The sequence below is a fragment of the Tarenaya hassleriana genome, unplaced genomic scaffold (assembly GCF_000463585.1).
Source record: "Tarenaya hassleriana unplaced genomic scaffold, ASM46358v1 Cleome47, whole genome shotgun sequence".
In the NCBI taxonomy this organism is placed as follows: domain Eukaryota; kingdom Viridiplantae; phylum Streptophyta; class Magnoliopsida; order Brassicales; family Cleomaceae; genus Tarenaya; species Tarenaya hassleriana.
Genome location: NW_010967396.1, coordinates 207,548 through 235,500, shown reverse-complemented (window position 1 = coordinate 235,500; position 27,953 = coordinate 207,548). Strand labels below are relative to the sequence as shown.

The following is a 27,953-nucleotide window of genomic DNA, read 5'->3' as shown; positions in this document are numbered from 1 at the left end:
TGCTGAACTCCTTACCTTCTGCTTTCGAGCAACTGAGGAAAGTCTTAAAATATTCCCGAGCAACAATCTCGGTGGAGAAGGTGAAGGCCGCAGCTAGGATGAAGGAGCTAGAGCTTCTAGTTCAGGATACCCTTAATCGGGGTACGAGGGAAGGATTAGTGGTCAAGGGCAAACCCGAGAAATCGGGTGGCGGGAAGAAGAGGTCCCGGAGGGCGAAGGAGGAGACCGAGGAGTATGATTCGGAGGTACTCTTAGTATGCTCTGACTACTCCTCGGGTGAGGTTCGGAGGTGAGATCTCCACGTCTAGGTGGAGTTACCTCGGGTAGGAAGCTCAGGGGAAGGGGCGAGCTAGGGAATGTCGGGTCACCGTGTAGAGTCGGTGAGGGTAGTAGCGCTAGGGGCATTTCCTCTCGGGTGGAGCACGTGCATGCATGTGTTTCGAGCCTTCGGTGGAGTTCCTATGGATCGACTAAGGGAGTCTTCATGGGGTAAAATCCGTGGGGACACCTTAGTCGGTAGGTGGGATCCGGGGTAGAGGTCATAGGTCGCTTGATCTCTACGGGGATCGAGAGTTAGGTTTTGCTAGTATGACTCAAGGTTAGTCTCGGGGTAGTCGGGGTAGACTCAGGAGGCGGGTAGATGTCGGGGTTGACCTTCGGGGGGCCATAGGTGAGGTTTAGACTTCACCAGAGGGGGTCATTTAGACGGTCTAGGGAGTCCTACTAGTCTAGATCTTAGGTAGTCTTTGGAAGCGGAGGGGCACACTCGCTCGGGTATACTAGGTGCGTCTGTCATGCTGAGACGTGTTTATGACACACTCGCTAAGGACTCTATTAGAAAGGTAGGTTCAATGCGCCTTGAACCATATCCAGAGGGGAAGTTACATGGAAGTTACGGGATCAATACTCTATGGTTAGGCGTGTTTTGCTTGCTTCGTGTTTTTTTCTTTTTGCAGGTTTTGCAGAAGAATATGGAGATTTATGGGGTCTTCAGCAAACCCTTTAGACGAGAAGGAGGCTTCCAAAGCCTAGGTTCGAGACAGAGGGTTTGAGGACAGAGGGGCAATTCGGTCTTTTGGTTTTGTGGTTAATGAAACCCTAAGGTTTCATTTTCGTCAGAGACTTGTTCTTGGCCGTTTGTGTGTTTGGGTTTTTTCCTCTCGTATGTGGCGAACGATTCTTCGTTCTCCGGTGTTGTTGATCGGTTTTTTTCGGTGGATTTCCGACTGTTTCTTTTTTGTAACCCTAGTAGAAAGCTGATCCTCTTTCCGAGACGTAGGCACCGAGTTCTCTCAGTGCTGAACTCGTAATTTCTGTGTTCTTTCGTTTTCTGTTCAAATCGGAATGAATCGAGAGTTTCTTGATGACGTTTCTGACCGATTACACTACAAACATGAAATAAGATTTTCATTAAAAAAACGAATGAAGATCAAATGAAGTTACATTGAAAGTGGGAGCATACCATTTGCCATATTGCAAGCCTAAATCGTTCAAAATTCATTGTAATCATTGAAATAAACAACATATCCCAAATCTAGCTATCTAACAATTGGATCGTCACCATCGTCATCATCCCTCCTCCCATATCTGACCTCTCGCTCCACCAATCGGTGAAAACAAGGGTCTAGAAATTTATATCGGTATTGGGCCTTCCTCAGGCCCATTTAGTAGCTTGTGGGCTGGATTTCAAACCCACCAGTTTCCAGTTGTTTAGGATGATGGATTTCATTATAAATAAATATAATTGAATCTTCTTATCATTTTTATTTTTATTTTTTATGTTTCTAGTTTTGAATGGCATGATAAAAGTATTTATAGCGCACAGCTGGATTCATGATCAAGTTTAGATATAGATCCTATATGCACAAGTTATATTCTGAACTTTTTTTAAAAATTTATTTTATTATAATATATATATATATATATATATATATATATATATTAGGCTATTATAAAATCGCAATTTGAAATATGCATATGAATATGGGTATAATCCTAAAATTCTGATCAGAAAATGGATCCAAAAACACACAAACAACAAGTTTAATTACAATGTAAATGACCTCATTACCAAAAAATACAAACACAATTTGGCTTTTGCAGCCTCCGGGATTAAGACACAAACAAGACTCATCCAGTTATGTTTCAAGATCTATCTAATCCCAAATCATGATCCTTCAAATTCACGTTCCTGCATTTGTCATACCATTTTAGCCGTCCGATCGTCTCCACGTGGTCTAATATCACTTATGCTGACTTCGACGTTGGAGATCAACGGCCAGGAACCAAGCATCTGTTCATCAGCCAAAATATCAAAATTCCAATGTAAAAATTGATTTTTTTTGCTAATCGGTAAAAAGTCAGAAAATTTTACAGATTCCGAGAAACCCAAAAAGGAAAGAAACGGATATATTTTGCGAGTATATCTGGGTTCCTTCGTTTCGGAGCTTTCATCGAACCTTTTCAACAGCTCGAGCAAGAGAGAGGTTTTATGTTCTCTCTTTGATCAAGATCCTTAATTTATATCATTCTTAATCGTGTAACGTTGTTGTATTCGGCTGATTTGTGTTTCAATCATTACTCAGTGATTTTCTCCTTCGTTTCCCCAAAAAGTTTATATATTAATACTCGATCGTTTTCCTGATGATTTGTTCCGTTTTGCGTTCAATTCAGTATAAAATCAAGGGGAAATGTTGGGGATTACGCGGCAAAAGGTCGGAAATTCTACAATTTTCCAGTTTCCTTGTCACATGTTCTTATCTGGGTTATCACGCAAATTTTGATTTGTTTTCTTTACCGTGTTTCACGATCCATGATTCTGTTCTATTTCAGAATATTATATCATGTGGTTGATTTGTTTATTTGAATTGGGAACGTGTTTCCTCAGATTTTGGGGCGATCCTTGTGGAAGTTTCTTCCTTCGGTGTCATCAGCAAGATGCTACTCCTCTGCAACAAAACAGGTTTCTTATCCGTTCTTCACTGTCCAGTCCATGTGTTCTTGTCTGAATCCCTGTTGTCATGGCTATGGCTTTACAAGAGATTTGTCTGTTTTATGTTATGATCTACTGCTACTGAAGAAACGAGCCTAGTGATCGAGTCTTATTGTCTTCATCATGATCTTGTTATTAGGGCAATTCTTTTATCAGGAAATGTGTTTTTTAGTTTCGGTTTCGACTTGTTTGTATCTGCAGATGACAGTGAGAGATGCATTGAACTCTGCACTCGACGAGGAAATGTCGGCTGATCCCAAAGTGTTTCTGATGGGAGAAGAGGTGAATATGTTCAAACATGAGTTTCAGTCTCGGGTTTCGGTTTTTTATCTCTTTGTTGTGTTTTGTTTCTTTGATGTTTGATTTCATGTCATGCGTGGTCAGGTTGGGGAATATCAAGGTGCCTATAAGGTTAGTTTTCGTTAAAGTATGATTTGCTCGGGTTTCTCTGAACAATATGTTCTAAGCACTGTCTGTTTCAACAGATAACTAGAGGGCTTTTGGACAAGTATGGACCCGAAAGGGTTCTTGACACTCCAATCACTGAGGTAACCACTGTGAAATTCTTGACCTAGATGCTTATTTCTTTCTTTTTAATCTTCTCGGTTTAGTATATACTTTCTCTAAGTCAGCTACTGCCATCTCTTTCTTCGGTCGTCACTTTCCTGATATGCGAAACTTATATTACTGATCGGTCTCTTATCTCTTCATCATCTTCCGTTATGCTTTTTGTTGAAGGCTGGTTTTACGGGTATCGGAGTTGGAGCTGCTTACTACGGCCTGAAGCCAATCATCGAGTTTATGACATTTAACTTTGCTATGCAGGTAACAGACATGATCCTAAGTTTTTCAGAGTCTCATGCTTTTGCAATAACACTGCTTAAAAAGCATATTCGGGTGCTATAAAACATATTTACTAGCTGGTTTATTTTCTCCAAAGATTCTCACTTCATCGTCCTTTTTTTTTTCATTTTTTTCCGGGCAGGCAATTGATCACATTATCAATTCTGCTGCAAAGACAAATTACATGTCAGCTGGTCAGATACCTGTTCCTATCGTGTTTAGAGGACCTAACGGTGCTGCTGCTGGGGTCGGAGCTCAGCATTCTCAGGTATGCTATCCCTTTAATACTCTTATCGACGAGTTTTATCTCTTTCTCGGTATGATTTTAGTCAGAGAATAATAATTGAAAGAGCTGTTTCTTTGTTATGATCCAGTGTTATGCCCCATGGTATGGTGCTTGCCCCGGGTTGAAAGTGTTGGCTCCGTACTCATCCGAAGATGCCCGTGGTCTGCTAAAAGCGGCTATAAGGGACCCCGATCCCGTTGTTTTCCTTGAAAACGAGCTGTTGTAAGACTAAGGAGCTTTTTTTAGTTGACTGTTTTACTGTATGTTTCATCCTTTGAGGTTTAGGGATCAGTGTTTCAACCCGAAAGAAAGGATTTCTCTGCTGATGAAAACTTTTTTCCGGATCAGGTATGGCGAGTCATTCCCTGTATCTGACGAGGTTCTTGATTCGAGCTTTTCCGTTCCAATTGGGAAAGCAAAGGTGAGATTCCTCCCCAAAACCCAAGCTTCTATGTTATCATCGAGCTTTCTCGCGTGAAAATGTAAAAAAGGTAATCATTTTTTACACCTCGAACTTGCTTTGACAGATAGAGAAAGAAGGGAAGGATGTGACCATAACTGCATTCTCGAAGATGGTCGGTCTTTCTTTGAAGGTATACCCGGATCTTGGTCATAGTTCTTCACGCTCTTGACATTTTCAAGAACTTATATCTTTTTGACGTTTTGATCAGGCTGCAGAGCTACTCGCAAAGGAAGGAATCAACGCAGAGGTATACCGACTTTAGAAGAAAAACCCGCATCTCCAAAAATCTAAAAGTTTTGATTCCAATGGTAACAACCTAACCTGCCTATCTAGGTTATCAATCTCCGGTCAATCCGTCCGCTGGACCGAGCCACGATATGTGATTCAGTCAAGAAAACCAACAGGCTAGTGACTGTCGAAGAGGGTTTCCCTCAGCATGGTGTCGGGGCCGAGATTTGGTTCGTTGTTTCCCCTAAAGTCGCTCTATTCTTATCAATGAAAACTCTTCCTAAGCAAAAACAATTTCTGCTTGTTCTTTTTCGTGTTAAACAGTGCTTCGGTCGTAGAGGAGGTCTTTGAATACCTCGACGCACCTGTCGAGAGAATTACCGGTGCGGATACTCCGATGCCTTACGCCGCCAATCTTGAGAGGTTGGCCGTTCCACAGGTGACTTCTTGTTCGAGTACTTCCGTTTCTTTTCCCGGTTCGCGGTTTTGTGTTTTAAAACTTCGGTGTTGTATCTTTGAGGAGTTGCCTGAAGGCGAGCTTTAATGCGTATTTATCGGGGAAAATGCCCCGGCATTGGGGTATCTGGCTATTATATGAGTTGAGATTGGGTTTGGTAATAAGAAGAACCCCGAAAATCGGATTCGGGACGTTGGATCCTAGATGGGTATTATCGGCGGATATCCGAATGAAGAGTAAAATTACCTTTTTGTCCCTAGGTTTTAGACAAATTACATACAAATCTCGAAATTTCAGATTTGGGGTTTGGGTAACACAGAAATTCCGGGTATCCAATCCGAGTCAACCGCTAGTAGCCAGCCTAGTATAGGATATAGATTTTGTAAAAACTTTGAAATTTCTTATTTGGATCTTGAATTTAGATATCCAAAAATTATCTCGGTACCCGACCAAAATGGATCTGAGATCGGTTATATCTCGCGAGACCCGAGATGTTCGGGTAACCCGAAATACCCGACCCTTGTCCATCCTAAAACTATTTACTGGAGTCGTTTGCTTCAACAAATAGCTGGCATAATTCAAAAACATTGTATCTATGGTGGCTCGTTCTTTGGTATATCTATCTTCAGCAAGTGAACTTTTTCCTTTCTTTTTTCCGAATTCGTTTATGCAGGTCGATGACATTGTTCGGGCAGCGAAGAGAGCTTGCTTCAGATCCGTGCCAATGGCAGCAGCTGCGTAATCTAATCAGCGATAATATCCGTCGGTTAGTTCCCGCCCGGTTCGAAACCTTTGCCCATCTGTTTAGGTTCCAAGTTTTTTGGTCCCAGTCTCAGCTTTGTTTCGGAAGAAACTAACTTTTACGGAATAATTCGAGCGACATGGATCGTTTGTACGCCAGCTGACTCTTTTGAGGATCGATATTTTGTGATCAAAGTTTCGGTTTTTACACAGTTTATCGCCTTCCTTCGGTTCTAAGAAAACGCGGGAAATTCTCGAAAGAGCGAAAACATAGATCAAACTGCTTGCATCTGGGCATGGATGAGGGAAGTCCTTGACAGTGGCCGCCATTGTCGTATCTGACGAACCCTAATGAGTTCAGGGCCTTCGATTCTTTGGGTTGTTCATGATGAAACCGAAGAACCAATGAACAAAAAAAAAAAAAACAGAACATTCCTTTAAGATTTGAGACCGAACTGAACTGTGTGATTGTTTTGTCTGAATGATCGGAGAAATCTCCTGACGTTCGATACATCGCTGCATAGATACGTACGTACATGAGTACATTTGCATACATACACATACATGTGTGTATATATACACGCCTTGGCGTATACAGATCTAGAAGTCATTCAAATTGTGAATTCGGACCATTTTCGGTAATGGGTCGTCGAAAAATGTTAGCTTTTCTGGTGATTTTGTTGGCACCTTATTCGTGCAGTGCACACACACACACATTCACATATACAGATTGAAAAGTCGTCGAAGCTGTGAAATCGGACCGTTTTCTCTGGCGAACTTTTTTGCTTAGCTCTTCGTTTACTTTCTCTCTTTGTGATGACCAAAATCCCAATACGAATAAATACTAACGAAGAAAACTATGAAATATAGATGATTGGGGAAATCCATGTGAGTTAGTAAAGATTTCGCCCTTCATCCACAATATATTGTGGGTTCGACTCCTTGTCCATTTGTCTGTCACCCGTCCGCCCGTCAGTTATAATTCATTTACCTTTTGCGTGTAAGTCGCGGACTCGTGTATGTGGGCAGGGGTTTATCGAGCCAACGCGTCCGAAATTAGCAGTTGGATTCTCACGGTAAAAAAAAAATAGATGAAGACAGTAACCTAACCATCCAATCTGCTTAGCGTAATCTCATAGAATCGGATTCCATGTTCCATTAACGCAGCCCGAAGGGCAAATCAAAACAAACGACAATGTGAAGCTCTTAAATCTGATAAGCCCGAGGAATTTCGACAGATGGGTTTACTGCTTGTCGGCTTTTGCTTCAACCCTAAGGAACAAAGTGTTCTCAAGACTACTAGTGGTAGATGTGACTCGATCTCAGAATCTGTCAACGGAAAATTATATATATCCCATTGCAATGGTGTCAGAAACATGGACCGACCGTCCAAAAGGATCCATAAGTCAACCCTTGTCCTTGTATACACGTAAGTTTCAGCATCAGAACAATATGTTGGGAATATGGGCAAAAGCAGCAAATGGGTCAACAACCCTTTTACTCTCAACACAACCTGAAACCTCCTTTTTTCCGATGAAGATTTTCAGACACATTGACAACTCACATTCTGTGATGGATAAGGTTAGGGACCTAAAAAGAGTTGAAAATTTTCGAGCCGGGCCATAAGAATATGTTCCAAGAAACGAGCTTTCTCTCCGAGAACTTGTTCTAATTCCGGGCTATAAAAGGAGAGTTCGGGCATTCTAGGAAAGTATGTGTGTAAAAAGAGGGAAGAGGAGCCTTACATGAAGATAAAGAGTCTTAGTTTCTTAGCCAAGGATGACTTGCCTGTGACCTTGATGCAGCCATGGCTACAACCTCGATGGTGGTGGCTCCATGGCTCACGGGCAGTCTCCTTGGCTAAAGTGACCGGCTCTTCTCTAACATGTCGGGCTTGTCTCTTCCTTATTGGGTTTTCTATAGGAAGGGCACACAAGATGAACATTAGAAAGAAGGTTCTTTCCATAAAATCAGAGCACAACACAATGTACTGTACAATCAAGTAAAAGGTTCATCTTCTTACACACAATTCATAGAGCTCCTTTCAATGAAAACTCGCGTTACCGTAGGTGGATCTCGGTTTTTATCCAAAGATGATAAACAGTAGAACAAGTGAAACCAAACACGTGATGTAAACAGATAATGACCCATCATGCAGGGAGTGCAAAGCTCGACTGCTTCCATTGTGGCGGATCCATAACCAGGCAGGGATCTTTTTTCTCAAAGTCAGCTACCTGTAAATGAACGAGCAAGTTATATCATCCTCAATAAAGGGACCTCTTGCCGTATCACAAAGGAACGAAATGGAAAAGACAAAGGTTGAATCACCTTGTTTGAACAGTGAGGGCAGTAGTGATATTTGTGCCAAAGGCAGTCCATTGAAGGGCAGAGAAAGCAGATTCCAAGCATCATCGGCATCATGCATGCAACAACGGCAGAGAGACCGGGTTTCGATCTGCATCATAGATGGAGAGACGGTACAAAGTAAGTTGCATACAATACAATACCACGATCCAATAAAAGTGGCCGGTTCTTTGTTTTCCTAACTCCCCAACACATTATTTAGAAAATTTTCAGACATGTAATTGCCAATAATCGCAAAATCATGGGGCAAGGGATGCAAAATGCAAATTAACTGATTGGGTGTCTATCCATCATATCCAAGCCAAGAAGAAGATCAGGGCGGGAAATCTGAAGGAAATGACGACAGTCAAACCCGTTCTATGAGAGAACAGGTAACCGCCGAGAAAATAATGTCATACACATGCAACAGGACGAAGAAACTAATACGAAGAGGAAGTCTTAGCTTTTCAGCAAACCATATCCCGGTTCAGAAATTCCCGAAAGACCTAATTTAGAGCTAAATTCGTATACCCTTTTATCACAAGCTCATGTTTCTCCCAGAGAGTGTAAATGCGTTTATGCATTGAGGAAGATTACAAATATTACAAGGCTGATCATTGAGTCGTACATTAGCATCTTACAAGCAAGATGATCCCATTTGGAGAAAAATCGGAAACGAAAAAGTGAGTTGCATACAATCTCTAGAACACTAAAACCAGAAGCCATCCATCAACTAAACAAAAACACCAAAAGAAGGTTTGAGTAAAAGATCGATATCTTGCGAAATCGGGAAGACATTTCTTGCGATTTCGAGAATCCTGAAACTAAAACTAAAACTCCAGCGAGCAGAAACCCATCATTCAACCAGCAAAGTCAATGCACATTCACGCTCAAACCACGATACCGACAACGTTTCTCTAGAGGAAAATTCTTGTCCTTGATCGATTCAAGAAGTTAAAATCACATCTCGAACGCATATTCTCACTAATCCTCGACAGATCTATAAACAATGTAACCAATTTCCTAACATGATTTCAAAACCCACGAAATGCCCATGAGAAAAAGCTCTAATGACAAACGGATCGATTCACGAGAAACTGCGAAAAGAAGATTGGAATTAGAACATCACGCGAGTACCTGACATTGGTGAGACCAGTATTACCGCAGCACGGACAGTTGAACGGAGCAGGAGTGTCCCGATAAATCGTTTGCTGAATCGGAGCTCCCATTGGATCACCGTAAATAGCATTCGGCGGCACAACTCCGGCTTGGTACGGATTATGTCCGACGTAGTACGGAACTCCGATCACTGTCTGTCCTTCTTTCGACATCTTTCCTCGTACGATCGAAAACCCAGATGAAATTAAGCAGCCAGAAGATGATTTCAAGATTAGATGATGAAATCCGGAGAGGAGGGGAAGATCAAGACCCCGGAACAGAGAGAAAGAGAGCTTGATTTAAGATTATCCCCTTCTCAAACGCGTTTTCCAGATAATCACGCGTAAGAAATAGAATTCCAGGAAAGTCCAATTCAAATCTCTGACGATTCCGCGTATTATTTAATGCGAAGAATCGAGAAATTCGAGATCGAAAAGGAAAACTTTGATTTAGCAGAATTGACTTCTGGATATTCAGGAAGAAGACGACGGCTCGAATTCGTCAACAAGAGGCGCAGCTAATTGTTTAACGAGATTAAAATTTTATGGGCCTTCTCAAAAAGCCTATAAATATCTCATTGGGCCCAAAAGGCCCAATCTGTTGCAACCGTTAAAACGGTGTCGTAATTTCTCTTAACGCTGCTGCAGATGTGGGCGTTGCTTTGTAAACATGGAAGTAGCCATCAGTCATTTTTTTTTCACTGTAAATATTATTTTAACACAAAAAATGACTAACTATAAGATTCGATCCTACGGTGATTTAATCTTGATTATAAAATTGTAAAAGTCTGACATCAGCTTATCCCCATTTACATATTCTTATGTTTGAAAATATTTTTTTGTTCTTCAAAAAACTTAATATGATCAATAACCAAAAAATGTCCATAACCATAGCTAGACCAAAAAAACTGAAGCATATTCTATTTTGACAAAACGAATACATATCACATCAGAAATTCAACGCACATATTTTACAAAAAAAAAAGGTAGTACATAAGGTTACAGAAGGAAACATGAAACCAGATTCAACATTAAAAAAAAAAACCACAAACAAAATGGACAAACATGCGTATATATATATATATAGATTATATACGTGAGGATGATTGAACGATGATCATGAAAGTAGTGGTGGAACAGGGTTTAGGGTTTGATGTTGTAATGATCTGAGCTCAGAGAGAGAGTGGAGAAGATGATGAGTGGCTTTCTCAAAGTTGACAAAACCCATGAACCAGAACTCATGTCCCTCCACCGTCGCCACCTCCATGTACTTTTCCGGCGGATTCTCCTTCGCCACCACCGGATTTATCGTCCCTACGCTTCCCAGCGGTATCACCACCTGCGCCCGGTATCAAAATATCGTTTATGATTAAAGGGTTTCAATCCCAAATTTATATAATCGATATAGGGGTTTTATTTTTGGGAACGTACCCTGTAGTAGCTCCAAGCTTCTTGGCCGGAGGGAGCGGTGAAGAAGAGAGGACGGTCACTGCAGAAGGCGAGACGAGCCGTGGAAAGGTAAAGGGTCCCGGCCACAGGTCCGGTCGTGGTCGAGAGGTAACACGCGAACGTTTTCTTCAGCTTCTCGTTCGGTTCAGTCCCGAATACCTGCTTGAACAGTGACTCGAACCCTCCTTCCGTTATGGCCTTCGCCGTCAGATTCACTTTCCCCCATGCAGCTTCCGACACTGACGGTCCCGTCTTCACTGCAAAAACCCACAGATCAAAACATGGGTTCGGTCGTGATAATCTTGATAAAGATTCGATCGTGATTACGAAGATATTGAAGATTCTAATTCTTACGGTTGTGCCAGATGTTACGAGCCACGGTCTCAGCCCTACGGCTCCATGAATGGAACATCCCGATCACCGGTTCGAGCGGATTGCTCGTCGGCTTCTCCACCGGGGAGTACACTATGTAGGGTTGGTACTGTGTCTGCTGGTTATCTCCGGCGACCCACAACGCCGCCGTCTGGTTGTCGGGATGCGCCGCGGGAGCCGCGGGAGCTCCCATCACGTGGGTCCCCCACTTCTTTTGATCCGATGACGATGCCTGAGTTTCTTGGTGTTTGGTCTCTTCCTCGTGATGGCTGGCTTGGGGTTGTTCTCGAGCTCCTTTCATGGCTGAATCTTACAGGAATTGATGGTTTCGATGGAATCGAGAGTTGGATTTCGAGATTGCGCTTTATAGCTCAAGAAACGCGGTTGGTTTGGTGTTTTTCCTTTGCGACGAAGAATCGGGGAATTTCAATGGATTTGGTTTATATTTTTTTTTAATTGGAAAACAGAGAAAGGATCATTCTAGAATATCTGTATATATATATATATTGGTAAGCTTGTGTATCGTCTTTGTTCTGGCAAGGATTACGAGTACAATATGTAATTAAATCTGATTTAGAACATAAATCGAAATGAAATTGGCATCTTAAACTTTGTCGGTACGTCTTGTCTCTACTTGTCCGGATCATGGCAGAACTGCATCGAATGGAAAAAAAGAAAAAAAAAAGAGATAAAGTAATGAGGTGACGTTGTCGTTCATGGCAAGGCGACACGTGTCTATGCAAATGCCTTGCCTTCGGCTCTGTCTGACGTCGTTCTTCGTTATTTTCCTTTTGGATAAATACGAGTTAAATATGCAACACGGTTTATGATTCGATTTCTCATCAAACCGGAGATGAAATTGGGGTCTTCCTTGAAGGAATTAGGATGGGCATCGATCCGTATCAAAATCAAACCAAACCGAATAATAATATCCGGTATTAATTTGTTACAAAGAACTGAATAAATTATTTTTGAATCAAACAGATAAAAAATCCGAAAAATCGATTATTTAAGAAGATTTCAACTTTTTTAAAAAATAAAAATCGGAATAAATAGAATCCAAATCGAATATAATATAATAAGTGATTGATTTTTCTTGTAAATTTTTTTTTTAAAAATCGAACCTAATGGAATAGTCGACACCTAGTTTTTACAATCATTATTGATTTTTTCGAACGAAGGCAGGTGAGATGAGATTCGGTCTTACATTTACAGATCTAATAACACTACTGGGTGATCACGCTGAGGTTCGATTCCCAATGTCGTTTAGATAAAGAAAAAACTTTTATTGGTAAGGGATTAAAAAAATAACTTTAATATGCAGATATAATACACACATATTATTACTCGTTCACTAGCTATTTACCTATGGTAAATATGTTATAACGATAGTAAGGGATTTAAAATTTTGCTATACACATATTTTTTTTGTTCCAATTTGAGATCTTCGCATCAGCTTGTATATTAAATTATACAATTCCTGTAACCAATCTAATTTATAAAAGTCAATATAAACGAGCAATGAAAAAGTCATAGGACGTGGTACCCAAGGCAACGAAGAAATGCATAAATAGGATATAAAAATTGGCATTTCTCTAATCCCATCATCATTATCATCATCATATATACCATGAATGAACCCTCCAATTCGATCATAACCTAAACCATTCAACAATGGCTCCCACTCCATTGCTGGGCCCACCGGAGCTCCGCGACCCTAACCCTACCCTCAGACCCATCTCCTCCTCCGGACCAAGCAACCCTTTCGTGGACCTCATGGTCTCCAACTTCAACAAGTCAACCAGAGTCAACGCCGTCGATCCATCTCCGGCGATGGGTCACACCGAGAAAGGCTCCGCCACTTACCTCTCCGCCGGGAACCCATGTCTCGACTTCTTCTTCCACGTCGTCCCGACCACGGACAAAGGCTCGCTCGAGCAACGGCTCCAGAACGCGTGGGACTACGACGCGCCGACCGCGCTCAAGCTCATCTGCCACCTCCGTGGAGTCCGTGGCACTGGAAAATCCGACAAGGAAGGGTTCTACACGGCGGCGATGTGGCTACACGGCCGTCACCCGAAGACTCTCGCCTGCAATCTCCACTCTCTCGCCCAATTCGGATACTTCAAGGACTTCCCCGAGATTCTGTATCGGCTTCTCGAGGGATCTGATGTAAGAAAAATCCAGAAATCGGAGTGGATGCAGAGGAAGAACGGATCTGGGAGACGTGCCGGTGGTCGGAGAGCTCCGTTCTCGGTGAATAGATCGGGATTACCGTACCGAGGTCGAGGTCGAGGTCGAGGCCGTGGCAATGGCGGAAGCTTCTTCGATGGAATTGGGAAGACGGGAGGGAGGAAGAAGAAGCCGGCGGCAACGAGGGAACTGAGGGTAGCGAACGCGGAGAAGAGGAACCAAGCGGAGAAAGCGAGAGCGAGCATGGAGAGGAAGCAGAGGAAGATAACAATGGCGAACAAGGCAGTGATCAGATACTCTCACGACCCAGATTACCGATTCCTCTACGAACGCGTCACCGACCTTTTCGCCGATCATTTGAAACGAGACCTCGAGCACTTGATCGCCGGAGAGACGAACAGAGTCTCCCTCGCCGCGAAATGGTGTCCCTCGATCAATTCGTCGTTCGACAGATCCACTCTGCTCTGCGAGGGCATCGCCAGGAAGATGTTTCCTCGCGAATCGAGCCCAGAATACGAAGGAATCGAAGAAGCTCATTACACGTATAGAATCCGCGATCGGTTCCGGAAAGATGTTCTCGTCCCTCTCCGGAAAATCCTCGAGCTCCCGGAGGTGTTCATGGCGGCGAGAGACTGGAAATCTCTTCCGTACAACAGGGTTGCTTCCGTCGCCATGAAAACGTACAAGGAGATATTTCTGAACCACGACGCGGAGAGGTTTAAGAAGTACCTTGAAGACGCGAGCACAGGGAAGACGACGGTGGCGGCCGGAGCTCTGCTTCCTCACGAGATAATCGCGGCGTTGGACGACGGCGACGGCGGATTAGTGGCGGAGCTGCAATGGAAAAGGGCGGTCGACGATCTGAAGAAGAAGGGTTCGCTGACGAACTGTATCGCCATCTCCGACGTGTCGGGATCCATGGAAGGTACTCCAATGGAGGTCTCCATCGCTCTGGGTCTACTCGTCTCGGAGCTGTCAGAAGATCCATGGAGAGGGAAATTGATCACATTCAGCGAGAACCCAGAACTACAATCGGTCCAAGGATCCGATCTGAGGGCGAAAACAGAGTTCGTGAGAACAATGAACTGGGGATCGAACACAGATCTCCAGAGGGTGTTCGATCTGATTCTGAGGGTGGCGGTGGACGGAGATCTGAAACCGGAGCAAATGGTCAAAAGGGTTTTCGTGTTCAGCGACATGGAATTCGACGACGCCATTGGAGGAGATCCGAGCCGGTGGGAGACGGATCACGAAGCGATCAAGAGGAAATACAGGGAGAAAGGATACGGAGAAGCAATTCCAGAGATGGTGTTCTGGAATCTGAGGGAATCTAGGGCGATTCCGGCGAAGGGGAAGGAGCGAGGAGTGGCAATGGTGAGTGGGTTCTCCAAGAATCTGATCAAAGTGTTCTTGGATTCCGATGGAGAGATCGATCCCATGCGTATAATGGAGGCCGCCATCTCCGGCGAGGAGTACAAGAGCCTCGTCGTGATCGACTGAAGCGTCTCCGAATATTTTATCTTATATAATTATATGCAGAATCATGGAGAAAGGATCGTCGAATACTAGGGATTTGATCTGAACAGTCGTGAGAATTTGTTGCTTACGAAGCAAAACGATGACAATAATGGCGATGACGAGAATAGTGCGCCTTTTCGTTCGTTTAAGAAGAAGATGCATCTTTAGGTTTGGACCCATAAATTGTGAATTTTTTTGGGCTTTTCCATGGATTTTAACAAAACCATCTAAAAATCTAACAACGGAATATTTCAAAATCGGATGGAATATAACGTTACGAATGGAAAGAGATTTTAGATTTTTAGAATCCAAAAATAATCGATCGATTTTTTTAAACCGAAAACATTTATTTAATTAAAAAATCAATTCAAAACTCAAAACTCATTCTTTAAAATTTATAAATATTATAAAAATCAAAAGCCACAAATTTAAAACTACAAACAAAAAATTCGAAATAAAAACTATCAACTTAAAACTCCGGAAAACCCATTTTTTTAATAAAATCGAAAACTAAATTGTATATAATAACAGATGGAAAACATTTTAAAAAAAATCGATCAATCTGAACCGATCAAATATTGAACCGAATACTATACTGAACACCCACCTCCATTTCTCGTTACAAGTCAAGTTTAAAATTATTCTAACAATTTTTTAAGAATATTAAATATTGGAATCTGAAACAAAAAACACAAACTTGTAAGAAAATTGGCAATTTAAAACAAACAACGTGTAATATTTGTTGTATTTAAATTATCGAATTTACGATGATAGATCATAAATTATCTAATTTTTCGGATGTTTAAATCATATAATCAGATATAACATTAGAAACGTTTTAAAAAAATGAATAAAATATTTCGACAATTTTAAATCGAGAGCGGCATCTACATGAATTTCTCAAATTTTTTAGGATATATAATTGAGTAAAATGTTCAATGAAATTTTTGGATTATAAAAACTTCATTTCATATTAATGACAATTTTTTTTTTGTGAAAATACCTTAAAAACGTAAAAGCCATGCAGACATGACATTATTCACTCAACATTTCAAGTATCTTTCTACGCAATAAATTATGAGGTTCGTATGTATGTACGTATGTATATTACATATATGGTTGGAAAAAGAAATGACATTGATTTTGCATCTTGGCCGTGTGGTGTACCGTACGCCCTTGACAGAGTCGGAAATAATTAGCCAGACGAGGGGTATTTACGACATAAACAACAGAAATAGGGGTAAAATGGTCAGATCGGAAACATGTCGACACGCACAAACAAAACGTGGGAAATAAGGTGCGAAAAGGAAATAAAAATAAGATAAGGAGTTAGGGGAGAAGGCCAAGTCAAAATCAAGCCAGCTTCGGCTTTAGTAGTTTCTTCCGTTTTTAACATTTTTATTCATCTTAGTTTTGCAAATAAATTTGGTCCAATTTAGTTTTTCTTGATAAAAACATTAATTTCTAAATCCCGATCCATTAGATTTAACTAAATTTTGTATAATATATGCTTAAATAATATATGTATGCAGTTCTTTTTTTATTGCGATTATTAATTTTCAATTCTTTTGAATAAAAGAGCCCCAATTTTCCTTTAAATATATATATATATATATATATATATATATATACTATATAATATTCAGAGACAGAGTGGAACTAGTCTAAAAGATTAGTGGGTCTATTGGGTTTTCAAAATGCATGCATCCCTTGTACTATAATATATTTTATAAACATTTTGTAGACCTACCACCCCCGCCACCCTAATAATAATAATAATAATAATAATAATCGCTAACACTGTTCACGATAAATGTATATTATAGTTAAAAGATTCAGTAAATAAATCAACACGACTCTTCTCTTCTGTAATAATTTACTTGAAATTTACAGAAATGTGAAAAGAAAAGAACTTATGCATTTTTTAGTTAAATTTACTAAATAATGATAGAAAATTTTAGTTAAATTTGTTGACCATATGACAAATATTAATTACACATTATACATTCTATATAGCATGTGTTTTGTGTACACTGAATTCATTAAAAAAAATATCGATTTATAAACAAAAAAATTCCCCTTTTATTAAAAAAATATCTAACATTAATTAATTATAATTAGAGCCGAGGAGGTTTGGTTTAAGCAAGTAGTGGAGGTTGGGAGCTAAATAAAATATCAATGTTTTATGAAATAAAATATTATTAAAAGTAAAAAAAGTAAATTAAAGAAAAAAAACAAATTTAATTCGGCTACTTGTAGGATGGTGTGAACCTCGTGCGTTTTTCAAAGACTTTGTTTTCCAATAAATAAAGACGCCGGACACATATACTTTCATTTATTTATATATCATCGTCCTCTCGCGCCTCTTCATTTCATCAATCCCATCCCTCTCTCTCTATAGTTTCTCTCTCTTCAACCACAGGACGACGAACTAGACCGAAAATGTCGAGAGCTACGGTAGAGGTCGATTTCTTCGGGCTCAAGAAGCAGGCTCCGGAGACTAAGATGGCGACGGCGACATCTCCCAAGCCTAAGTTCCAGAAGTTTCTCGATCGTCGTCGCAGTTTTCGAGGTTTGTTGTTCGGGTTCGATTTCGATTTTTTTTTCATGTTTTGTGGAAGTGTTCGTTGATAGTCACTGTGGGAGTGATTTATGCGGTTTCTGCAGAGATTCAAGGCGCAATTTCGAAGATCGATCCGGAGATCATCAGATCTATGATCGCTTCTGGTGCTCCTAGCCATACCAACGAAAGCGGAAGCCAGTTCGATTCGCCCAGCAGATCTGCGTTGGTTCCGTCCATTCCGAGGAACGACCAGCCTCAGATTCCGGTTCTGTCGGCCCACGCACCGGTAGCCAGGTACTTTAGATTTTTAATTTTTTGTTGATTTTGAATTTGGCGCCTGTCTTTACCTTCAAATTCAAAATCTCTGAACCTGGATTCTGAAATTTGAAATGCCTCAGGTTTAGCGCGGAGCACGTCCCTGAACCCGCTCCTATGACGATTTTCTACAATGGAACCGTCTCGGTTTTCAAGGTTTCTCCCGATAAGGTGCGTTCATCAAATTTATGTATTTCGTAAATCCCTTCAATGGTGTTGGAGTTCAAGCTTGGCCTGAATCTTTTCGAATTTGTTGTATAGGCGGAGAACATTTTGAAGGTTGCTTTAGAGGCATCTTCCACAAAGAAGGTCGAATCAGCACGGCGAGATGTTTCTGTCGCTGCTTGCAAAAGACAAAAGCTCTTCGGTCAGAATCTCGGAGGAGGTTAGCGTTTGCTCGCGTTTCTTCATATCGTCTCACACTATTCTTGATTTTCTCGAACACGAACGCTTAGGTTGTTGGTTCGACGGAAAAGAACTTACGAGAACGCTGCATGAGTACTACGTAGTGGGGAACAGAGATAGATAGCTAGGTCGCTGAATCAGAGCGATTGGTGTTTAAGTGTAAAGGAGAATATAGAAAGTAGTTTATTCACAATCAAAGCAAAAAGAATGAATCGGGGACTGGATAAGAGACAAGGAACATGAAGTCTGAGAAATAATCTTATTGTGCTGCTTCTCGGTTGAATTTGATGGGAATGGTTGGTGATTTTTGCATATGAACTCATTCAGAATTCGTTTTGGATATTGTTTCTGCAGATCTACCAATCCCCAGAAGAAGATCGCTTCAAAGGTTTCTGGAAAAGCGCAAAGAGAGGTAATTTCACCTCTTTGTCAATATGATAATATATGTTTTTTTAATGTTACCTTATAGAATCGGATTTGAAACAAAAAAAATAAACGAATTTACATGAAAGAACAAATTCATTAGAGCAAAAGAAGTCACGTAGAGAGATGTATAAAAGATTCTGTCTTTATTAGGATTTCTACATGGTTCAGACGTCTGCAACTCGTTGCAGTTTTGGACCACGTTTGATGTTCTTCTTTAGTTATGATAATAGAATCATGAAAACACGTTGACTCTGCCTCTGCTGCGACCAACAACGATGCATATACATATATACATATATATATATAGACATGATAATTTGCCTTGTCATATGCATAATTGCTGGATATCTATAACATAATAATGCTTTGCTGAAGCAAGTCAATAACAGGCGGTCATGAACACGTTTCTGCAGATTAGTACGAAACATGCCGTATTCCCCGATGGCCTAAGACAACCTCCAGTTCGGTACAACGAAAACGACAAGACTGCTTTTGACATATTCAAGTTGGTTTCACACCATGCTTTCCTCGTGAGTTCTTGGAGACTTCCTTAAATTATTATTGTTATTACGTTTAAATCGAATTCAGGATGCTTTAATATTCTTTTTTGTTTCCCTCTTTGGCAGTCAAATTTTAGTTAATTTCCAAGTTTCCTTTTGTGTATAATATCATATAGTCTAACTCTTCGTGGATTCTGTATCCTGTTTCTGGAATCTTTTACTATTCTTTAAGTGGGTTGGTCCATTTCATTGATTTTGGCGTGTAGCTTTAATTAATGCTTTGATAAATTAGGTAAGATACACGTGACTATATATATGTATGTATGTATATGGTATTGGTCAAGTCTGCCGACCATGATCCGACTTTTCTGGCATGACAACAGTGAACAGAAAAAACTAATTGCAAAAGAAATTTAAATGTTTTCTTGTCTCAAATCTCTTGACCTTTTCTTTTTCATTTCCATTTTTAGAAATGAACTTTTAAATACTTAAGTTTCAAATCTCTTGTTTCAAAATAATTACTTAAGTTTAACGGTTTTTTATCGCCAATCTCTCACTCGCCCCTTTTTCACCCGATTTAAAATAGAGTTACGTCTTTTAGTTATTTCAGTTTTTTTTAATTATGAGATTTTGAAGGATAATCGTTCCAAGTCAAAATCCAGAAATGAGGATATTCTTGATTAACTAAATGGGTCAAGAAATAACCCAATCTGAGTAGACCTGTGATTGTAGCTAGGACTGGACGTTTCGGTTCGGTTCTTCGGAACCAGACCGAACCGAACCGAACAAACGGTATTTTTTTCGATCCGAAACTGTTCTTAATTCCCGAACGGTACTATTTTTAGAGAACCGAATTTTTCCGAAACCGAACCGAACCGAACCGAACTTTAAAAATCCCGAAAAACCGGATATTTTTAAAGGAAATCTATCTTTTTTTTAATAAAACCTAGAACCGAATCGAACCGATACCAAAATCGAATCGAATCGAATACAATATAAAAACCGATTGGTACCTATTTTTGTAAAATCGAAAGAACCGAACCGATCAATTCCCGTCCCGAACCCGAACCGTTTTCGAAACGCCCACCTTGTAGCTATAGCTAGTTGATAAGTGTGATTCTCTTGTTCCATATTCTATGTTGGAACTATCGTTAGAAAGGTTAGGGAGGAAAAATGCAATTTAATTATAACAAAATTATTTTCTGACTCGATATAATTGGATTAGGTCTAATGATCAAATTTGAATACAATTCAAGTGGACTGCTTTAGTGGTTGGGTTGGACAAAGTGTTTTGAATTCAAATTCAAATTCAAATTACATTGGGACAAGTTTTTTAAAAAAACAAATTTGAATACCAAAAAAAAAAACTAAATGGGTGAGAAATACGTTTATATGCAAAACTATATAAAGAATAATTAGTAGCGTTTAAACTCACAAAGTGAGAAAAGAGAGATTAGACGGTCCACAAGCTCCATGATTGAAGCCGACGTTGTCACGAGAAAAAGATTTGGTTATATTCTCCCTTTTTTTATATATATATAAATGATCCGACAATTCATGAAAGAATATGATTGAAAAACAATTTGAACTTAGAAAAATCAAATCAAATTTCATTCAGATAAATAAACTGTATGAGTAGCTAGCTATACATTTAGTATTCACGAGATCGTTATAAAATATAAACCCTCATAAAATGATAGTATTGTGATCTAATTAATGCAAAAACTAAATATTCTAACATAACCAAAATGAGTATACTTTGATTTAATTTTTCTTCATGTAGACCGTAAAACAACTTTCGAGAAAAGTATTCAAAAAGGGTAATATTACTCATGTAATTTTTGGGCAAGTTGTACATTGATATAAGAATCCAAATTTATTTACTTTTCTATGGTGGACTGACCCACAAATAGATTTGACCTTTTTTTTAATGTCAAAATCAAATCCCAAGTGATCCCCGGTTAAAATCTGGTACATGTCACCCTAAACCGGTTCAAGCGATTATGATTTCGTGGATGTTTCGGAACAGTTTCTCAGAACCAAACTAAAAAATTCGATAATGTTTTCAAATCGAACCGTTTAAAATTTTCTAACAATATTTTTTTAACCGGTTCAGTGTGACATATACCGAACCGAACCAAACTTCCTATGACCGGACCAAATTTTACAAAACTAAAAAACAAAACAAAAAATTAAAAATTTTCAAACCGAATCCAGACTGAACAGTGAATCCCTAATTTCGACGAGGAGATCCAAAAGTGAATAAAAAAACGATGAAGAATAATCTCTATAGATCAGATACATTATATGAATTTATTGAAAATACTAATTGTAAACAAAAAAAAAAAGGGAAAAGGAGGAAGAAAATCAGAGCATCAGTTTTAAAAAGCTCGATTAATAAGAAGCCTCATGGAGATTATCGGCAAGCATTTGTTTCAATGCGTATCTCATCATCTGCTCTGAATTCTTCTTCCTCAAATCCATTTTTTAAACAGACAAAAAAAAATCAAGCCCAGGAAAAAAAAACCCGACCAAACAAAGAAGAACGAAGGAAGAGAAACAGATACCGAACGATAGTTCAAATCTCAGATCTAAGTAGCAGAGACATGGGGATGGTGTTTGCAAAGTCGGAGCTTAGATTTTATAGCCCACTCTGACAAACCCTAGTTCATTACCAAGCTTAATACGACACCGTTTTGCCTGAATTTTATTGGGCCGGTTTAGGCCGGTCTGGGCCGGTTTGGTTCATTCGGGCAGAATGATTGAGAGTTCCGTTTCTGCTCCCATGGCTTATATAGTTATATATATACCATTTCTCTCGCACTTTCGAAGTGAACTTAAGGCGGCTTGAGACGAAGCTCGAGAACTCGCATGGTTGGGTTCTTCAGAAGCAGATCGTTAAGGCCCTTCGATTTGCCGGAGATTTGCAAAGCGTCTCGATGGCGGCGAATTCGGCGCTGTGGGTTCTCTGTTCAAGCCGCCGAATCGATGTTAGCGTGTTCGGATTCGCCGGAGGTGGTAGCTCCGGGCTTCGATTCTCGTCTTTACGGTTGTTTGCTCCGTCGCTGCGTTCAAAACAACGACCCACTTGCAGCAATGGCGATTCACTCCGATATCTTGAAGAAAGGAAACTGCTTGGACCTCTTCGCCACCAACATTCTTCTCGATGCGTATGTGAAGGCGGGGCGTTTGTCGGATGCGGTGAAGGTATTCGACGAAATGTCCGAGAGAAACACTGTTTCGTTCGTCACTCTATTTCAAGGGTATACGCTGTCTGATACGTCTGAGGATGCTGTTGGTTTGTTTACGAGGTTGCATCGAGAAGGTCACGAGCTTAATCAATTCGCCTTCAGTTCGTTCATGAAGCTGCTCGTCAGTCTGGAAATGGCAGAGGTTGGATTTTGGCTGCACGCTCCGATCGTTAAGCTCGGTCATGATTCCAATGCTTTCGTCGGGACTGCTCTTGTCGATGCCTACTCGCTTTGCGGTTGCGTCGATAGTGCGAGAAAAGTATTCGAAGGGATTCTACACAAGGATAATGTAGCTTGGACGGGGATCATTTCTTGCTATGCCGAAAATGCCCATTTCGAGGATTCTTTAGAGCTACTTTCCAGAATGGCGAAGGCCGGTTTCAAGCTTAACAATTACACCTTCGCCGCTGCCTTGAAAGCTAGTCTTGGACTAGGAGCATTTGATATGGCAAGAGCCATTCATGGTCATATCTTAAAATCATGTCATGGGTTGAATATATATGTTGGTGTTGGCTTGCTAGAACTGTATACACAGCTCAGTGACATGCCCAATGCTCTGAAGATATTCGATGAGTTACCAATGAAGGATGTCATCCATTGGAGCTTTCTGATCACCCGTTTTGCTCAAAGTGATCATACCCGAGAGGCAATGGATCTATTTTTCCGTATGAGACGAGCTTTCGTTACACCTAACCAGTTTACACTCACCAGTATTCTTCAGGCTTGTGCCACAGCAAAAAGTTTCGACTTTGGTACGCAAATTCATGGTCTCGTGGTGAAGGTCGGTCTTGAATCAGATGTGTATGTGTTGAACGCTCTCATGGACGTTTATGCTAAATGTGACATCATGGGCAGTGCAATGAAGTTATTTGCCGATTCACCAGACAAGAACGAAGTCAGTTGGAACACGATAATCGTCGGATATGCTCAGTCAGATGGCGAAGAAAGGGCGTTATCCGTTTTCGTCGAAATGCTCAGAAATCAAGTGCAAGTCAGTGAAGTGACTTTCTCTAGCTCTCTCCGGGCTTGCGCATCTTTGGCGGCATTCGAGCTTGGCGTTCAGATTCATGCAGAGACAATAAAAACCGGTCATTACTTACGCACGGTTGTAGGCAATGCCTTGGTAGATATGTATGCAAAGTGTGGGGACATCAAAGGCGCAACCTTTGTGTTCGAGGAGATGGTTGAAAAGGATGTAGTGTCATGGAATACGATGGTCTCGGGCTATTCTACGCACGGTCTGGTAAAAGAGGCTTTGAAAATCTTCGAGGAGATGAAAGGAAGCGGTTGCATACCGAATGGGCTGACATTTGTTGGGATTCTTTCGGGATGTAGCAATGCAGGTTTGCTGGATCTCGGTCAAGGTTATTTCCGGTCGATGGTTCGGGACTTTGGCATTGAACCCTTTATGGAGCACTACACATGCATGGTCTGGCTTTTGGGAAGGTCAGGGCAACTAGACAAGGCCATGAAGTTAATCGAGGAAATCCCACACGAGCCGACCATTATGGTTTGGAGGGCGATGCTCGGTGCCTCTGTCATTCAGAAAAGCTTAGGGTTTGCTAGAAAATCGGCCGAGCAGATTCTAAGGATAGATCCTAAAGATGAAGCAACATACGTTCTGTTATCAAATATGTATGCCGGTGCGAAGAAATGGGCAGATGTAGCATCAACAAGGAGAAGAATGAGGGAAAATGGTGTGAGTAAAGAACCTGGTTTAAGTTGGATAGAACATCAAGGAAGTGTCCATTACTTCAGCGTTGGAAGCTCCTCTTCGCATCCTGACAAGAAGCTTATAAACGGAATGCTTGAATGGTTAAACATAAAGACAAGACAAGCTGGTTATGCTCCTGATCGAAGCGTGATCGTGCTGGATATGGACGATGACGAAAAGGATCGGCGCCTGTGGGTTCATAGCGAGAGGCTGGCTCTGGCTTTTGGGCTTGTCCGAATGCCGTCGAGAAATCTCCTCAGAATCATCAAGAACCTACGGATATGCTCAGACTGTCATAATGTCATGAAACTGATATCGAAGATCGTGCAGCGAGATCTTGTCATAAGAGACATGAACCGCTTCCACCATTTTCACCAGGGCGAGTGCTCTTGTGGCGATTACTGGTGAGCGTAAACAACTGATCCGAGAAACATGAATAAGAGTAGAATCGAATTGAAAGAGAGATTATAGATCTCAACATCTGTATCTTCAGATCGAAACCAAGGACAGTGGACTATGACAAACCCTGGACACGCTTCTACACTTGACAACGTAAGTCCTATAACGCATAAGTCAGGTCAGAGCTACACAGATTTAAGGAAAGTGAGAAAGCTTACCCTTGGATTCAGACACGACGCCTAGAGAACATAACACCGATGATATACAGATTTTGTACAAATTGTACAGCTACCATTCGGGAAACTTGGATCATATGTCCATGTCATTGAATATCTCCTCATCGTCTGCTTGAGCTATGGTGTCAGTAAGAAATCCTTCATCTGCCAGATTACTGCAAAAAAAAACATCATTGGAGTCTCGGAGAAATGAAAGAAACAAGATCGTGAAGAGTCAACCGAAGCGGAAGGTATGATAGTCTAACCTTATGCAGCAGAAGCGAAAACTCACTACGCGCTTCTGTTTTCTGTTGTAGAAGAAGAAACTGAAAGACCATCTGCATTTTACCAAAGGATAATCGAAAAAGAATCAAACTTTACTGCAATGCCAATGGCAGCTCGAAATTTTCATTTTTTGATTCTGTAGAACAAGTGCCTGTTGTAACTCACATTGCTCCTTTCTCGAGGAAAGGATTGGCATCGGGATCAGGGTTGTATACATATATCTCGCATTCGGCTAACTTGACAACCTGCGACAGTTGTGTTAGAAAATGTGTCACCTCTACTTTTGAATGCTCAGTGAATTGGTTACAGGAAACTGACCTCATCCAGAGCCTTGTAGAGAGCCTCAAGAAGGGAACCCTCTTCATTTCTCTCCACCCATTCCTACAAAGCAGGAATCATAAATGTAAACCAGCAGCAAATATTCTGTCATCAAAGCCCTCATGGTAAAAAAAACAACATTATGCCCAACGAACAATCTTGATCCATTTCCATTACTATTTTATCAATATTTATAAACTTATAAGTTCAAAGGAATGGCTCCCATCCCATCACATGACCCTTCTGATGATTTCCATCAGACTGCATACATGTCTTTTAAATGTTTGAGATTGAAAATTAACTCGTAAATACCTTCGAAGCTTCAAACATATAGGCATCAAAAATCTGCTTAAACGAGTCCCAACTTTCCTCGGAGAAGAACTGGTGTGCCTTGACGGTGCTGAAAATGGAGAAAATTTGAAGACATTCGCAATAATGACAAAGCCACTTAGATATAGCTGCACTCGGTGAGTTTATCAGACACTTTTTGGCACTTGCACGAGCGATAAGTGACTATGACAGGTTTAACATAGACACATTTGGGAAATGGAGAGACTTGAACTCTCAGCTACTCGAGCAACAGTTACAGAACTGCTTGTCAAACCATCTGACAACACTCCCACACAAAAAGGTTGAAGGAGGATTATATAGCGGGTTGCCAAATCGCCCAAGAAGCTGACATTGACATTACCCATAACCCTCCCTCGAAAAGCAAAAACTGTTACACATCGAGGTACCTGAAATCGTAGTCCGGATACATCTGGTACAGTGTAAGAACCAGGTAGATCAATGCCTTTCGGCTGGAACAGGCACAACAATGTATCAGTGAGGAAAGCACAGATTGTAGATCTGCCTAAAACTACTTGACCAGAGCTCTAACCTTGATCTGCTCAAGAGAAACTCAACAGGAGATGAAGAGTCTGTATCTGAAGATTTCCCAAGATAATCAAGTATCTGAATTTGAGAGATTGAAAAGAACAAAAATAAACAAATAAAAACCCTGAGGCCTCTGGAACCAATACTACTGTATGAGACATCATATTCGAAATGTTGCATGAAAACCATATATATGCAGCAGAGACTAGACAAGTACTATATCTGCTCTTTTGTATCCATCGCATTGATAAATTACATATACATGAGAGCATCAAAGTATCATCTTAGACGAGAAACCAGATGGCTGTGATCAACAAAAGACAACTTCATAACATCAGGTGAATACTACCAATTTACCTCATTCTCCAAACTAAGAGACAGTCTTTTATCAGTCCCCGTGTGTTTGCCTAGACACAACAATCAACAAACTTATCACTTTTTGGACCAAAAGTCTTTAAACAAACAACACGAACAGATTCTTACAAGAGTAAGCTTCCAAGCATCCTTTGATAGTTCTTTCTCCGAGATTCAAATGACCCATGAATTCGTTCAGTCTGTAAAACAAGCATTCGATGTGAATTCAGAATCCGACACGACAGAGAAACAGTTCGCAGGATTTAACCAGGATAACTCGATTTGACCAAGAACTAACCTGTCCAGATTAGTATACTCCAAGAACTTCATGATGACAGATCAGTGGCTACAAAATCCTCCAGAAAATCTGACAAGTGATAAAACCCTAAAAAGTGTTTGGGAGAAAACAACTGCAAACATCAATATTCAGGGCTCCGATTATGCAAATTGATCGAAAAAAGAACAAAACCCATATCATATAATTACGTTATGCATGTACATTTAAAGTCAACGATTTGAATTCCGGAGAAGGAGAGCGAAAATTCAACAGACGAGAAACCGAATCGAAATCTACCACGAACACCGGTTAATTTCCCGTTCTGAAACCAAATTCTTCCACAACCTCCGTTATAAGTATGAATCGAAGAATTTGGTAGTGAAAAATTCAAATTCTCAACGTTAATCCGAAGAAGAGCGCAAAAAGGAGATACAATTCGATACCCTAGAAACCAGAGATCGAGATCTAGAGAGAGAGTCTTACCTAAACCGTCTACCGTTCTTCGAAAATGCAGCCGAACATCGCCCCGGTCGTGTATATGAAGGAAGAGACACACACGAGGATCCTCGCACGTGCGAAAGATGCGAATATATGCGCATCCATCGATGCACTGCATGACGTCTGGGTTACGTCGCCTTGAACTGGGTGCCGTTTTATATCTCATATTGGGCCTACAACCGCTTTTAGCCCATGTAATTGTGTCCAAATTGAGGTCTTGTACGTAATAGCGACGGACCAAGCAAATAAAAACACGCATATATATATATATATATATATATTATATTAGTCAGCAGCCTCCTCTGTATCATAATTTAATTTAAAAAATGCTTCTAATCAAATAAATAAATGTTAGAAGTCTGATTCGATAAATAAAATATTATGTATATTGGGATTATTAATAGAACTAACATATATATATATATATAAATTATGTTAATTTAAAGGTATAATTGTCATAATGCCTCTCCACTTATTCCGGCACTCCACTTGTCTCGTTTTCAGGCTTTACTGCA

The 27,953-nt window shown here is 40.5% G+C and overlaps 7 protein-coding genes across 8 annotated transcripts; 4 read left to right on the top strand and 3 right to left on the bottom strand.

Annotated features, from left to right (window-relative positions):
* Positions 1 to 2,393: 2,393 nt before the first annotated feature.
* LOC104825476 (pyruvate dehydrogenase E1 component subunit beta, mitochondrial-like) lies at positions 2,394 to 6,227 on the top strand. Its single transcript, XM_010557804.2, has 15 exons — positions 2,394 to 2,486; positions 2,672 to 2,714; positions 2,888 to 2,962; positions 3,194 to 3,274; positions 3,377 to 3,403; positions 3,478 to 3,540; positions 3,731 to 3,817; positions 3,978 to 4,103; positions 4,210 to 4,343; positions 4,470 to 4,542; positions 4,649 to 4,714; positions 4,793 to 4,831; positions 4,918 to 5,042; positions 5,137 to 5,251; positions 5,943 to 6,227. The coding sequence occupies exons 2-15, from the start codon at positions 2,691 to 2,693 to the stop codon at positions 6,009 to 6,011; spliced, it is 1,104 nt and encodes a 367-aa protein (XP_010556106.1). The 5' UTR covers positions 2,394 to 2,486; positions 2,672 to 2,690; the 3' UTR covers positions 6,012 to 6,227.
* A 1,721-nt stretch (positions 6,228 to 7,948) lies between these two features.
* On the bottom strand, positions 7,949 to 10,012 carry LOC104825475. The gene is made up of 3 exons (XM_010557803.1): positions 9,491 to 10,012; positions 8,339 to 8,465; positions 7,949 to 8,244 (listed from the first exon to the last, which is right to left on the bottom strand). The coding sequence occupies exons 1-3, from the start codon at positions 9,682 to 9,684 to the stop codon at positions 8,161 to 8,163; spliced, it is 405 nt and encodes a 134-aa protein (XP_010556105.1). The 5' UTR covers positions 9,685 to 10,012; the 3' UTR covers positions 7,949 to 8,160.
* Positions 10,013 to 10,405: 393 nt separating this feature from the next.
* On the bottom strand, positions 10,406 to 11,802 carry LOC104825474 (GEM-like protein 5). The gene is made up of 4 exons (XM_019203982.1): positions 11,314 to 11,802; positions 10,942 to 11,216; positions 10,598 to 10,849; positions 10,406 to 10,552 (listed from the first exon to the last, which is right to left on the bottom strand). The coding sequence occupies exons 1-3, from the start codon at positions 11,630 to 11,632 to the stop codon at positions 10,628 to 10,630; spliced, it is 816 nt and encodes a 271-aa protein (XP_019059527.1). The 5' UTR covers positions 11,633 to 11,802; the 3' UTR covers positions 10,406 to 10,552; positions 10,598 to 10,627.
* Positions 11,803 to 12,737: 935 nt separating this feature from the next.
* On the top strand, positions 12,738 to 15,281 carry LOC104825473. The gene has a single exon (XM_010557801.2). The coding sequence runs from the start codon at positions 13,006 to 13,008 to the stop codon at positions 15,022 to 15,024; it is 2,019 nt and encodes a 672-aa protein (XP_010556103.1). The 5' UTR covers positions 12,738 to 13,005; the 3' UTR covers positions 15,025 to 15,281.
* A 2,116-nt stretch (positions 15,282 to 17,397) lies between these two features.
* On the top strand, positions 17,398 to 19,563 carry LOC104825472 (protein TIFY 9). Its single transcript, XM_010557800.1, has 6 exons — positions 17,398 to 17,614; positions 17,710 to 17,899; positions 18,004 to 18,091; positions 18,182 to 18,305; positions 18,680 to 18,737; positions 19,165 to 19,563. The coding sequence occupies exons 1-6, from the start codon at positions 17,485 to 17,487 to the stop codon at positions 19,199 to 19,201; spliced, it is 627 nt and encodes a 208-aa protein (XP_010556102.1). The 5' UTR covers positions 17,398 to 17,484; the 3' UTR covers positions 19,202 to 19,563.
* Positions 19,564 to 21,147: 1,584 nt separating this feature from the next.
* Positions 21,148 to 24,740, top strand: LOC104825470 (putative pentatricopeptide repeat-containing protein At5g13230, mitochondrial). Its single transcript, XM_010557797.1, has one exon. The coding sequence runs from the start codon at positions 22,123 to 22,125 to the stop codon at positions 24,622 to 24,624; it is 2,502 nt and encodes an 833-aa protein (XP_010556099.1). The 5' UTR covers positions 21,148 to 22,122; the 3' UTR covers positions 24,625 to 24,740.
* On the bottom strand, positions 24,667 to 27,501 carry LOC104825471 (repressor of RNA polymerase III transcription MAF1 homolog). 2 transcript variants are annotated; one of them, XM_010557798.2, is made up of 11 exons: positions 27,424 to 27,501; positions 26,962 to 27,048; positions 26,793 to 26,863; positions 26,667 to 26,716; positions 26,314 to 26,387; positions 26,171 to 26,233; positions 25,746 to 25,833; positions 25,434 to 25,496; positions 25,281 to 25,360; positions 25,097 to 25,168; positions 24,667 to 25,006 (listed from the first exon to the last, which is right to left on the bottom strand). In XM_010557798.2, exons 2-11 carry the CDS (start codon positions 26,991 to 26,993, stop codon positions 24,925 to 24,927), a joined length of 675 nt encoding a protein of 224 aa, XP_010556100.1. In that variant the 5' UTR covers positions 26,994 to 27,048; positions 27,424 to 27,501; the 3' UTR covers positions 24,667 to 24,924. The 2 variants fall into 2 exon arrangements, with proteins under 2 accessions (XP_010556100.1, XP_010556101.1); XM_010557799.2 differs by lacking the exon at positions 27,424 to 27,501 and adding an exon at positions 27,238 to 27,367.
* Positions 27,502 to 27,953: the final 452 nt, after the last annotated feature.